We start from the raw sequence: 14,175 nt of genomic DNA on the forward strand, positions 1-14,175 counted from the left end.
GGTTCATAGTTATTGATGTATACATGTGTAAGTGCCACTTTAAAGGGGCACTGTGTAGTTTTGGAGAAGAAATTCAAAGTCAGATTTTTGTTATTTACAATATCAATGAGGTAATAATACAAACTCCATACTTCTCCATAAGTGAATAAACAAGCTGTTCAAGAAAGGTGGCAGGGTCCGCCAAATATAAACAAAGTAAAACAGTATGAAATAATACGGTCCACATATAAGATTGTTGCCGTATAAAGGCTGGCACTATCATTAATGTTACGGAGATTTTAAACAGTTGTTTGCTGTGCGTTCGGGTGTGTGTGCGCGTGCGTCTGTGTTTGTCAGACTGCTTCCTGTGCAACCCTCTTGTTGATTATGAACTCTGTGACCTTGGCATTTGAGGGGGAGCCGTCCTGTCAACCCCCCATGTTGTTAGTGTGTGTGCCAGAGCGCGTGTGCATGCACGCTCATGTTAGCACGTCATTCAAAGCTGCCCTTAGGCTCTCGAAGCCATCAATTATTGATAAAGCTGGTGTCTCACAGCAGCGCCCGTGTGTTGACTGATGTAACGGATGCAGCAGAGTGTTTTTCTGTATGTATACTATTTCTGCAAGTGTGGAGTAGTGGTATATAAGTGTTGCTATATGTATGTTTGTCTCCAGAGTAGCTCTGTTGCAGTGTCATTAATCACAAATACCTGACAGCTTAGACTGCAGCTACCTGCCATCTGACCAGCTCTCTGGTGTACTCTCTCTGTTTTTACATATTTTCTTTCTCTCGCTCTTTCATTCACTTCCCACACATCCTCTGTTTCTCTCCTCCCGTGATCCTTTCCAGTCTGTTGACCATGCTTCATGGTTGTTTGCTTTAACTTATTTATTTTTGCCTTTTCCTTCATGTGCTTCACGGCATGCCTGATGGTCTGCAAACACACATACTTGCAAGACATTTAGATGTTTGTGTGTATGTTATTGACATTTTGGAGAGAGAAGAAATTACAACACACTGTAAGCCCGCTGACAGTCTATTCAAAATCTGGCAGTCACATGCAAACCAGTTTTGACTCCTGCACCATGCCCTGGGGTATTTTCCCTTTTCCAACACTGGTTCTGACATAAAAAAAATAAGGTTAATTTGCACGATACCAAATAGGAGAATTAAAGGTAAAAAGCCCAATTCTAACAGGTAAGCGCACAAGGAAGGAATCCCACAATAACAACATATGTGAGCCAAAAAGCCAAGAGGCTTACGGTGCAGCTCACAGTAAGAATTAAAGGTGCTGTGGAGTTTTGTTTATATTCTGTATTACTCACCAAAACACTTTCTGTGTATCCTCAGGGTTGACCAAATGTGTTCAGTGCATTTCCTTTTCGATAAGACCATTTTATTTAAATCCTACCTTGTTTACATCTACGTTTATCGCCCGCAGTCTTCTTTTTCCCCGGTGGCAGGAAAAATACGGACTAAAGCTGATGACTGTTCCAAGTTTGGTAGTTGCGTACGGTGCTTAATATGCAGAAACAATCATCACAGACAGAAGGCAGAGTGTTTTTGATGTAATGATGTATAACCTGGACAAGCTGCTGCTGTTTGTTGATTTGGAAAAAACATGGCAGAACTTGTAAAAAGGGATTAGTGTGTTTGTGTGGCTTACACAAAATAAGACAAATCTCTTGTGGAGTTTTGAATGGTGTTTACTCACCTAAGCTAAATTGCCAAAAAAAAAAAAAAAGGGTAAACCATGTTATGTTAACAATGTATGTAATATATGGCTTTTAGTTTATTAGTTTATCTTCCTTTATTCCAATTGCCTCTTTTTAAAAGCTCATTTTCTTTTGTATAGTCTTTGTACTGTACTGCAGCAAAATTATACAGGTAATGGCCGACCAAATGAACTCAGTGTATAGATATTAGCTTTGGTACATGGCCATCCCCAGACTTCCTGCTCACAAATCAAAGGTCTGCACATTGTTTCAGTTGTTAGCTCTTCCCACACAAAGGTCACACTTTGATTTGTACTTTTGTTTTTGATGTGCCCCCCCCCCCCCCGCCCCCCCCCCCATAGACCCTCGCACACTGGGCTACGAAGAGACAGTAATTATCACCCTGGCAACAGTGTCGGTGCTGGCCGTGTTTGCCGTAGCAGCCTTCTTTGGTTACCGCATGATGCACGGTGAGTTACCATGGCGCCACGCTGCGTGGAAGATCATTCATTATTCAAGGCTTTTTAAATGTTTTTTGGTCGAATTTCGATTAATGTAATGAATGGATTCAGAGCTGATCTATTGTCTTAAAGTGTCTGCATGTTCTGTACTTCTCTGAATGCTCTGTGTGTTTCTGTGCTTTCACAGGAGATGGTAAGCAAGGGCTTCACAACCTGAATATGATGGAGGCTGCTGGCTCTGAGAGCTCGCTGGACTTAGACAATCTCAAACTGCTGGAGGTCAGTTCACACACTGGTCTCTGTGTATATCTGTGCATCACTGTCGACTGCCTCCAACTCGTAATATTTTTAGTTTTGTGCTAAACAGTCATCTGTTCATCAATCGAATCAATTTGTTTTCTGGCCCAGGAAAGAGCCAAAGTATTTAGTGTGACAGTGTGAGTGCCAGCATAACACTGTGTAATACTACGCTCACTAGCCAAATGAGCCAATAGGGGGCCAGTAGAGCGCTGATTATACATTTATTTTTTAATGGCAATTTGACTAATCAAGATTTACCATTATTTCTGCTACAATTCCACACTGACACATAGTTTCATTTTTTTAAAGCATACAAATGCATATTTTCAGGTTCATAATTGTATTTTGGGTTACTACTAGAAAAGGTTTACATGTTTCTGTCTCCTCTGATTGGTCAGCTCACACACGCCTGAGCCAGCATAGCAAACAGAGCAGCTGTGCTTAATCAATGTTTACGAGCCAAACTAGCCGCTAAGCAGAAATTATGCAAATATGTGACATTGTGATGGTGGAGTGTGTTGTCACAAAGTCACGGAATCAAAGGTGGGACTTATGACGAGGCATTTCAGGAGCAGTGTTTTCTGTGGGAGAGAGGAGCTTCTGTTGCTGCAGACTTTGACATTTTAACTTCAAAGATCTTTTACATGCACAAGAACCGACATAACACACCGAAGGAAAAGAATAAAACGGAAAAGCATAATAGGTCTCCATTAAATCGTCATGTAAAAAAAAAAAGATCCCTTTCAACAGCATAGCTCACTACATGTTTTATACCCCAAATCCTGCAGATTCTTACTCGTCTGTTTTTAGAAGATAAAAGCTTGTATTCCTGGTTCAGACAGAAAGTGTTCTTGCTTGCTTTAGCTACTCTACACAGGGAGTGTGTGTGTGTGTGTGTGTGTGAGAGAGAGAGAAGGAGGGAGGAGGGGAGACAAGTGTAAGAAAGATAAAGGAGAAACCAAAGGCATAGAGGCAAAAAATACACCCAAAATACATCAAGGTTTACGGTTACATTTGTCGTTCCAATGTGACCTTTATCATCTGATCACGGCAGGACGCATTAAGTGACAGGTCAGGGCGCACAAAAATAAGATTTTGCTTACACTGACGCAGGATATGGAAAACCTGATATGGAAGAGGGAAGGCTCATATTGTGATGGGAAGTCAATGGAGTGTGGATGATATTCAGCCAGGATGACAATATAAGAAGGGATTTAAACAAATCCAGCCACAGGAGATGGTATGATGGCAGCTGTAGCTTTAAAAGTACAACTTAGCTTTTCCTAAAACGTTGTTATCTCTCATTTCTTTTAACTGTCATGCGCAGGCTTATAATAAAAGGATTTCTCCAAATGAAAAACATATTTCTGTTAAGAAGACTATTTTTGTGCCGTTCACGAGCCGATTTGTCAGATGAAAGCCGAAAGCTAAAGGTAAAATTCAGGGATTTTTGAGTTCAAACATCTTCGCATTCACCAACTCTGTAGAAATTTGTGAAACTTTTGTTCCAGCAAAAGATTTGTATATCAGGTCAAGCAGCAGGAGTCTCCTAAAACATTCTTAGTTAACCTTGTTTCTGCATCTGACTAGAAGTACAGAGAAAATTAGCCCCATTAGCTAGTGGAGTTAACTGCATTTTGATCTACTTACAGAGCAACCAGGCAAAATGACAAACAAGCCAAGGATATGCCTCTGCTCTACTTTTTCTGTTTTAATTGTAGCGTTGGTTCACCATGCAATCATTGCACAATATGAAATGCCTCAAATTGATATCGTGAAGCATGGACTTAAAGATCCACTGTGTAGGATTTTGTGGCATCTAGAGGTGCAGTTGCAAATAACAACCAACTGAACCCCCCTTGGCTAACACTCCCCAAACACGCGAAAGGTCGTCTAAATATTATATATAATTGTTGCCAATGGACACACTGCACCTTTTAATAATAAGAATGAGACCCAGGTTGGGGGAGAAAAAAAACACATTTTTCTTTAGCTGTGTCTGTGTCTCTACATGCCAGTGTTTATTTTGTGTTGTATTTCTTGCAATTCAATGGAGCAGCAATTTTATCAAATGCGTGCCATCAGCATCTCAACACCACAAGCAATCATGCTGAAAAAAATGTGAAATTTTATGTGAAACGTTCTTTCAAACTGATGCTTCAGACAGAGACCAATCAGTACCGAACACAATGATCCACTTACTCTTCTTCTCTTCTTTTGACGTCTATTTAGTGCATTTCAGACTAGAGTTAGAGGACGGTACATTTTCAGACAGGATTTGAATCAGAACGCTGTCCTTGTGCCTTATCAAACACAGGCACAAGTTCTTTCACATCAGACTCACTGAAAAGGGGGGAGGGGAGGCCAGGGAGCCTAACTCATAGACAAAACACAGTCCGCTATTTTCACAGTGTATTTTCTACCCAGAGATAAACATTTTTTACCAGGCGTTGAGGTAGAACCCACGCAGAAATAAATGCACTCCCCAGTTCATTTCTTACTCCCAAGCAGATGACTTTTAAAGCTGAATGTCAGGCCCTTAATGGCATGCTGTGCTCGGGTTAATTCAGAGAACTAATTGAATGATTTGGAGCCGACTTTGGGCCATTTTAACTGTTTAACCCTGCTGTTCGCCTGTAATTTAGTTTATTTCCTCTCTCTCCTCTGCCTGCCTGCCTGGCTGTCTTTATTTTTTGTGTTTGTGCCTCTCTTTGTGTTTCTTTTTTTGCCTCTTCAGTATTCGTCAAGCAATCTTTCTGTATCTTGGCTTGTCAGCATTTCTGTGGCGTTTCAAAGCAGCACAAACAAAATTACCATTTTATTCTCACTGTTTTCATTTTCTTTGTAGACAAGCAAGAGCTAAAGGTCCAGAATTACAAAAACAAAGGGCTATAAATAGTTAATATAAATAAATAGTTTTTCCTCTTTCAGCTGATTGGGCGTGGCAGATACGGCGCCGTCTACTGCGGATCTCTGGACGAGCGGCCTGTGGCCGTGAAGGTGTTCACGGCAGCCAACCGGCAGAACTTCCTAAATGAATGCTCCATCTATCGGCTACCGCTGCTGGAGCATGACAACATCGCCCGGTTTGTGGCTGCCGACGAGCGGACAGGCCCGGAGGGGCGCACTGAGTACCTGCTGGTCATGGACTACTACCCACATGTGAGTAGCGAAGGGAGCAGGAGGTTTTGCATGTAGAATGTGTTTGACATACAGATGGCATTCAGTGAAATTCCCGTCCCTTCCTCTGTGACCTGTAAAGATTAGAGGTTTTCTGGACAAATCAGCTTTGTTTGGTTGCACCTGTGGTAACAACAAGTGCAGTTTCATACCACAGGTCCTTGAAACATAGGGGCAGCAAACACTTGTTTAACAGCTACTTTGTCAGAAATATAAAAAGTACTTGACAGGTTTATCTTCAGTACAACCAATTTTAGTTTTTTTGTTTTCATAAAGGATTCACTTTCCTATTATGACCAACCTTGATCTGCACACCACATTATGTCCGAATACAACAATACAATACAATTTTATTGAAATTGAAATACCATTCTGAATATTGTACAAATTGTATTACAGACTTAAAACAAATCTTTGTTCAGATCCTCACAAAAAATCACACCATTATCAATTTATTATGATAATAGTATGCAAAAAAATATAATTACCTCCAATATCGTGAATCATAACACACTTGCAATGTCTGTCAAAATGATCGTAGTCAGACATTTTTTCCAAATTGTTCAGCCCAAAGCAGGACATGGTAAAATAATTTTATTACTTTGCTGTGAAGGTCGATGTGGATTTCTTCATTTCCCATCTAGCCTTGGCTGCACCTTCCTGTTCCGTTCCTCCCTCCTGCCAAACAAAAATGACCACATCTTGTGAAACTTTACAGTCAGCAATAACCACATTGAAGAATACACGGCGTTTCCTGTGGTTGCTTCACAATTAAAGCCAGCTCAGTAATTTTATTATGACGAAACAGCAGAAGAAAATGTTGAGTTAGCATTAGCGGTAACATAATCCTACTCTGATATGAGGAAAAAAGAGGAAACAGTGAAGCAGAGATCAATGAGTTATAATAATAATTCCTGTGAATCCCTTGTGTGTGTGACGTCAATTTGATCCCAGTGCAGGAATAGCGGTTTCACCCACCTCACCTTTTCCCGCAGACAAATTAACATGCGGCTGGTGCAGCAGAAGAAAACTGCCTCTAGAAACTCTTCAATATTAATGTCGACTTAACTTTAAACTGTTGCTGCCCAAAATTGATGATTACTAGTCAGCTGACCTGAAGCCAGCCTATGAAAGGAGCCTATTGTGCATCGTAATCATTACTCTAGTACATGTTGTCATGGAAACACAGTGCAAGCTAGGACAGGACACCGGGACACATAATGCATTCAAGTAAACGATAATATAATTTATTTAAAACGAACAGATCTAATGTAATTTTCTTTAGTAGCGGATGCGCGAATTGCCTTGTGATTGATTTTTAGAGAAAAGATTAAGTGTGTGTCTGTGTGTGTTGGGATGTGTGTGTGTGTTTGTGCGTCAGGGCCAGGGCCATAATGGCTTTTCAGGGCTGATAGAGATAATTGAGGAAGGAAATTAATAATATCCAGTATAATTTCTGCTAAACATTTTTATGGACTTTTTTGATAGTCCTCGTCCATGCACCAAATTCTTTAAACCGGAATTTCGAAAATCCTTGAACTTTTATTGGCCGGTGATAAAATATTCTGTAAGTTAGTTTTATTTTGAAAGGGTCAAAGCACAAGGACAGCCTTTTTCAAAGCTCCGAGTTATAAATGTGAAGATAATCTTCTTGTAAATTGTCAGTTTTGACCTTTTTGGAGATTTTATTAATAGTGAAGATGCTATTGAAGTAATAAATTATCTTTGCTCCAGTGCAGTTGAATGTGTGTGAGTTAAAGTTCAACACATCAGTTTAATGTGTTAAAGCAACAAACACTAAGTCAGCATTTTTCCCCCTTCTTCCAAGTCTCTGCTTATCTTGTTAGACCTGGAAAGTGATGCTGGTGATTGATTTTTATCAATTGACTGATTTCCCTCCCCACTTCTCCCTGATATTGAACTTCCTCCCTCATCTGTTTTTATCCGTCTTTTGTCCCCCTCTCCTCAGGGCTCTCTGAGTCGCTACCTGGGTCTCCAGACCAACGATTGGGTCAGCAGCTGCCGGCTCGCTCACTCCGTCACCCGCGGCCTGGCCTACCTGCACACCGAGCTCTTCAAAGGAGGTGAGCTGGAGGGCACTCGAACACACACACGCAGACAGTTAATTACATAACTGCTCACAGTTTACTGAGGCTCAAGTTCCAAGGCTGCTGCTTCCATCTGTTACTGAAACAAACACATACAAAGAATTATGGTAGAAAATGTGTGTGTAGCTCAGTTAGTTTAGATTACTTAGAAAGGCTTTTGAGAGTGTGTGTGCGATTCTCCCTCTATCCCGGCGCTTGAGCCTTCTTACGACCTGCACACTGCAGCTCCACGTGGGTCTGTTTGGCTTGGAGCGCTTTGCATCCCTGCATTTTGACAAACACGCTGCGTGCACGCCCAGCCGAGGGTATTTATAGACCGGCCTCTAGCTAGCCTCAGAGAGAGTGAAAGAAAAAAAAAAAGGGAGAGAGGGACAAAGTAGGGGGAAGGAAGGAAGGGAGAAAGGCTGGCAGGCGGAGGCGAGATAGGGATTCAGATGACATGTGACTATCCTTCGGGCTTAATAAACCGAGTCTTAGGAGCAGAAGTGACAACTTGGCGGTTGAACTTGGCCCCCTTCTCTTTTCCCTTCATCAGCACAGATACACATCAAACAGGCTCAGAAGTGAAGAACAAAGTGCGCTCGCAGTTGTGCGTAAAGGAAGTCATTCTTCTTGTGCAAGCGGGGGCGTCCATCTCTCTCCGTTCTGTCCCGCTGTAAACCTAAAGTGATGAGGAGAAGTGACAGCAGAGAAAGAGAGGGCTGGTGTTTGTCAGCTCTGCGTGGAGCTGCTAACGCCACAATCTCTCCGGCTTTGATACAGTCGTCATCCTCCCCCACTCCTCCTTGCACATCAATAGCTTGCAGCAGATTACTGTGGTGGCTGCCACAACTTCCAGCCACCCCCCTGCCTCGCTGCACCCTCTGCTGGACAGCACGGTACTGCAGGCGGAGGCGACTCTGACATGGTCATAATCCCATTGTTGTAGATTAGATTAGAGGGTTTAGCTGTCTGTTGACAGTGTTGCTTGCTTTGCTGAACAATGGTTAATGAGGGGAATAGAAAGCAATGTGAGGGGATTTTCTGGATGTTATCATTCATTTGCAAATACCAGAAAAACTGCGTGAGTACAGTGTATCTGGAAGGCAGGGAATTTTGGGAGTGCCGTACAGGCTTAAATGTTTAATGAAAAGTAAATTAGCCCAATTCTTTTGTCTCATGTCTTCTCTTGATTCTCTCCAATCCTCCCACCGCCTGCATTCAGACTTGTACAAGCCCGCAGTTTCCCACCGGGACCTGAACAGCCGAAATGTTCTGGTCAAGGCTGACGGCACATGTGTGATAATCGATTTTGGCCTGTCTATGAAGCTGACGGGAAACAGGCCGGCACGTCATGGAGAGGAGGAAAACGCTGCTATTAGTGAGGTGAGTGTTCAGGAGGAAGCAGGACAAAAGAAGATTATTATTATGATATTATAAATGGTGTAAATGGCACTTTAATGGCTTTTGTTATCTGCAGGATGTCATGCAGTGACAGTATTTTAACAAACATTTGTGTAACAGACTGCAGCTGAAATAATCTACCTTAGCCTCCAGTTTGTGTTCGGTAGGCGCAGAGGAGACCCTTTACAGCTCCAGGCTGAAGTTGTAGATAACTCTCCTCGCTACATACAAATCCAGCAGCTGATTTATGTGTTGCACTCTCTAGTGAAGGCAGTATTACTGCCATGGCAGAGTGGAATTAAAGACTGTTCACTGAGGCGAAGCAATGTGGACGTTTCAGGTATCAAACACAAGTGTGAAATTGGCTTTGAAATTTTTGTCCAGCCTCCTCTGTCTGGATGCGAAGCGCTGCATACCTATAAGCTAATTTACATTTGTAGTCCCCGGGCAGGGGAGAACAACATCAGCAAACCTAACACCAACAAGATTTGACAACATTAAATCATTACAACAACAACAACCAGATTTCATAGCAGGTGCATTTATGTGTGATGGGTATATGATTGGGTTGATTTAGCCAGGATTCATCTTGAATTTAAAATCAGTGAGGCTGCAGAACCCTCTCATAAAACTTGGCACGGAAGTCCAAACGATAGCTGTATTACATCTGAGTAAACATCAGAATGCAGATGTGAGGATTGAAGTAAAGGGAGATGAGTTAAACGGAGTAATCTTCCAAAACTGAAGCTGATAGCAGCACAGCCCAAAGTGTCGTAGTGTAGATTTTGTGAAAAGATGCTTTGCAGTCTATTAAAACGTGGCAAAATCTTGTTGAAAACAAATAATAATCGTTATTTCAATGGTATTTTGTTGCCTATAGTTTCAACATTTTACAGATGCTACTCTTAGATCTCTTCGTATAGAACCACTCACAAGAGAGACAGTCATAATGTTGGTTTCTATACAGTTCATATGAATTTTATCTTTATCTTTCTGTTTACATTATTTGTTGTACAACCAGTGATGGATTTTTGGTGTGAAGATGTATTAATCACAAGTATTCATGAAAAGCCTTGATCTGGTGTCCTTGCCATGCCCAAAAAAAAAAGATAAAATAGGAGAATAAAGTTTTCTGCGGATGTCTAATTTTGAAATATCTTTTCTCACCTTGTCGTATTTTTTTTTTCTTCTTGTCTCACCTCATTTTTCATCACAATCCTTCTTCTCACTGCCCACCCCCTCCTTTTTCTTCCTGCTCTGTCTACCAGGTGGGGACGATTCGCTACATGGCTCCAGAGGTGCTGGAGGGGGCGGTGAACCTGAGGGACTGTGAGTCGGCGCTGAAGCAGGTGGATATGTACGCCCTGGGTTTGATCTACTGGGAGACCTTCATGAGATGTACCGATCTTTTCCCAGGTGAGACAGACAGACAGACCGACCGTGTGACGTGTGTTATGAGTTTTACAGATCAGATGAGCTCCATTTCTTCAAAGACACAAATCTCGTGTCGTTTTTACCAGCATGATTATCATTATTATTATTATCATGATTATGTGATTAAATAACACATGAATGAGCCCCTTTCCTGTGCTAGATACAGCAGAAAGCAATTAAATACACATTATTCATAGTGAGAGGAAAGAGGTGCATTAATAAGATTAATGAATATTTCTGCTGCATGAAAGATATCTCAGACACACCCTTCCTCTCCCTGTCCTACCTCTAGGAGAGTCTGTGCCAGAGTACCAGATGGCCTTCCAGGCGGAGGCAGGGAACCACCCGACGTTTGAGGACATGCAGGTCCTGGTATCCAGGGAGAAGCAAAGGCCCAAATTCCCCGAGGCCTGGAAAGAGAACAGTTTGGTACGTTTGTGTGTCTGTGAGCCGAGCCAGGATTCAGATTATAATACTAGAATGAGCAGAGATAAACACTGTCAGCAGAAACGTGTCATAACAACTTCAGTTACTTGTTATTATCGGAGGGACATCTTTGGTTTGTTTTTGTCTCTTTTTTTTAAAATGAGCTTTTGGGGATTTCACCTTTTATTAGATAGTGACAATCCAGACAGGGAATACTGGAAGCAAAATAGAGGTACGATGACCACTGAAGGTCACAAGCTTGAATCAAACTGTGGTGGGAAATGCCTATATATTCTATATATTGTTCGTATGTGCAACCAATTCCAACCAGAATCCCTGTCAATAAAGCTAAGAAATAGTCTGGAATAGGTCTGGACAATATGGCATAGGTCCAGTCGATATTAATATACATTACCATAAAGATAAAGTGACCGTTTCTGTTGAGCTTACAGTATGGGCTAAATAAATCAAACATTCTCTTATGTGCTTTGGGATGGTTTTAATCCACAGTCCTTGTTTTGTTTAAAAATTACTTCAGAGAGTTCAGATGGTTACATAAATCAAAAACACTCACTGCTGAAGAAACTTACTAGCTTTGGCTGAACTTGTGAACGCAGTTTTGTCAAACCATCCCACATCTAAAATGTCTTAAGATGGGATCTCAGCCAGCATGGAAAGAAGGAACAATTACAGTATACAGTAGCTCTTTAAATATTGTAATCTGTGTCTAAATTGTTGTGAAGTATTCAAACTGTGTCTCCTCCAGGCGGTTCGCTCTTTAAAAGAGACCATGGAGGACTGTTGGGACCAGGATGCAGAGGCCCGCCTCACAGCACAGTGTGCCGAGGAACGGCTGGCAGAGCTGCTCCTCATATGGGACCGCTCCAAGTCTGTCAGCCCCACACTTAACCCCATGTCCACCACCCTGCACAATGAGAGGTGGGTTTAAACACAGAACTGCTTCTTTTACTGTGATACCTGTCTCAAATGTTGTCTTTAACGTTTTTTTCTGCATCTGTTTTCTGCCAGAAATCGTATGACGCCAAAGTCTGGCCCGTACACAGACCATCCCTCTACCTACATCGAAGAGCATGAGGGTGTAGCCAAGAACACTCAAGCTGACACCACCGGCTCTGTGAGTGGTCGAGCTGGGGCCGGGACCGGAGAGAGAAACAGGAACTCCATCAACCAGGAGCGCCAGCAGCAAGCCAACGCCCGCCTGCCCAGCCCAGAGGGCAGCAGCACCAGCATGGGAATGAGAGGCAGCCCCTCAGCCTCCACCACAACCACCACTATCATCTCTGAGTCTGAGGGACCTGTGGGGGTCGCCACAGTCCCTGTCTGCCTCCACCTCACCCAGGAAGATCTGGAAACCACCAAGCTGGACCCGAAAGAAGTGGACAAGAATCTAAAGGAGAGCTCAGATGAGAACCTGATGGAGCACTCGCAGAAGCAGTTCTGCTCTCCAGATCCGCTGAGCCCCGGCAGCTCCAGCCTCCTGTACCCCCTCATAAAGATGGCCACCGAGGCCTCAGGCACATCAGACCCCGCTGCCCCCATGCCCACCACCATCTTCCCCCTTCCCAAGCAGCAGAACCTGCCCAAGAGGCCGTCCAGTCTGCCCCTGCGCACCAAGCCCACCAAGAAAGAGTCGTCATCGTCTTCGCTCAGGTTCAAGTTCGGACGCTCGGGGAAGTCTAACCTGCGGCAGGTGGAGGGAGCAAAGATGAACATTGGTGCAGTAACGGGCACGAACACAGCTGTAGAGGCTCACCGGAGCGCAGGCACAAACAACACACCTGTTCTAAGAGATATACATGTCAACGGTGGCGTCAACGGCACTGTCAACGGTCACGCCAGCACTGGGATCTCATCCATGGCTACAGGTGGAGCGACAGGTTTCGGAGGATCCAGCATAACTCAGAACGGCTCCGGAGCCCTGAGGTCGGATGACGGCCACCTGAGCCTGGGTGTCATCACCGCCAGCCCCGACGAACACGAGCCGCTTCTGAGCCGCGAGCGAGAGCAGCCAGATCCGAGGGACACGTCGTCGAGCGTCGCCGCTCTCCGCTCAGCCCGACCCAACACCAACAACAACAACAGCAACACCGGCCACGGCCAGGGGGACGGGGAGAGCGGAGGAGAGAGTGATGGAGAGGAGGAGGGCAGCGGAGAGGGAGGAAGCAGGGAAACCACAGGGCCCCCGGGGGAAAGCTCGGGGTCGGGATCTGGCGCCGCTGATTCCCAGGGGGCAGCTCCTGTCACCATGAGGGGGGAGTCCCTGCTCAGGCAGCCCAGAGCCCGCAGGCCTGAGAGACCCAACTCCCTGGACCTGTCCTTCACAACACAGGACCTCGCCTCATTCGGTGATTTAATACACCAACACCTCACACACAGAATAGTTCAGTAGGCTCAGTCATTTTCTTAAACAGCTGGTCTCTGTAGTTTATATCAAACGTTACAGAAAGAAATATAACATTTGTTGGGGACTATTTTCAGCGGTGGATGAATCCACATTTGGTCTAGTGAGGATATATAGTATATTTCTGGCAGCAGGACTGTGTATGTGGGATTGAGTCAAAATAAACTACAGAGCGTTTGTTTTTGGACAACAGTGGAGCGTTATGGCACAGAGGAGTGAGCTATATCAGGCTTTGGACACACACACAATACTTTGCTGATTCCAAAAAAGTTGGGACGTTCATAAATGCAGAATGCCTTTCGAGGATGCCACGTTCATACCCAGTCATGATACAATCACCTGTCACCATTAACCTTTTTGTTTTTTTATCACATTCCACAAATTCAGAAGAAGCATATATGGACAAAAATCAATGAAGTTCACAAGGTAAACATTAAATATGTTGTGTGTTTTTCTGTTTTAGATTAGCTATACGTCACAAAGGATTCATGAGTTATGTTTTTTTTTTTTGTTCTACAGTGTTCCAACTTTTTTGGAATCGGGGTTTTCACATTGGAGAAACTTGAACCTACATGTTTTACATTCTTATTTGATAAATAACTTAAAACAATGTGGTCCAGTCTTAAAATAGTTATTGATTCATTCTGTGTTTCCCAACTATTACAATTGATTATTCATTAAAGCACTCCAATTGCTGAATTGCATTGTTATTACCATTAATTGTTGATTAGATCATTTATAATGGATCTGAATGTGCAGCCTTAAAG

At 43.2% G+C, this 14,175-nt stretch overlaps 1 protein-coding gene across 2 annotated transcripts in view; it reads left to right on the top strand.

Moving 5' to 3' along the window:
* LOC141020434 (bone morphogenetic protein receptor type-2-like) overlaps nucleotides 1–14,175 on the top strand; it is a 30,065-nt gene that overhangs the window by 13,756 nt on the left and 2,134 nt on the right. The window contains exons 4-13 of one of the 2 annotated variants that reach the window (XM_073495507.1): nucleotides 2,057–2,164; nucleotides 2,343–2,434; nucleotides 5,387–5,617; nucleotides 7,605–7,719; nucleotides 8,948–9,108; nucleotides 10,395–10,542; nucleotides 10,853–10,989; nucleotides 11,753–11,925; nucleotides 12,016–13,352; nucleotides 13,796–13,834. In XM_073495507.1, the coding sequence (XP_073351608.1) occupies nucleotides 2,057–2,164; nucleotides 2,343–2,434; nucleotides 5,387–5,617; nucleotides 7,605–7,719; nucleotides 8,948–9,108; nucleotides 10,395–10,542; nucleotides 10,853–10,989; nucleotides 11,753–11,925; nucleotides 12,016–13,352; nucleotides 13,796–13,824 (2,531 nt within the window). In that variant the 3' untranslated portion in view covers nucleotides 13,825–13,834. The remainder of the gene's footprint in view (nucleotides 1–2,056; nucleotides 2,165–2,342; nucleotides 2,435–5,386; nucleotides 5,618–7,604; nucleotides 7,720–8,947; nucleotides 9,109–10,394; nucleotides 10,543–10,852; nucleotides 10,990–11,752; nucleotides 11,926–12,015; nucleotides 13,353–13,795; nucleotides 13,835–14,175) is intronic. The other variant, XM_073495506.1, reaches the window with a different exon arrangement.

This window comes from Pagrus major, chromosome 24 (assembly GCF_040436345.1).
Source record: "Pagrus major chromosome 24, Pma_NU_1.0".
Lineage (NCBI taxonomy): Eukaryota > Metazoa > Chordata > Actinopteri > Spariformes > Sparidae > Pagrus > Pagrus major.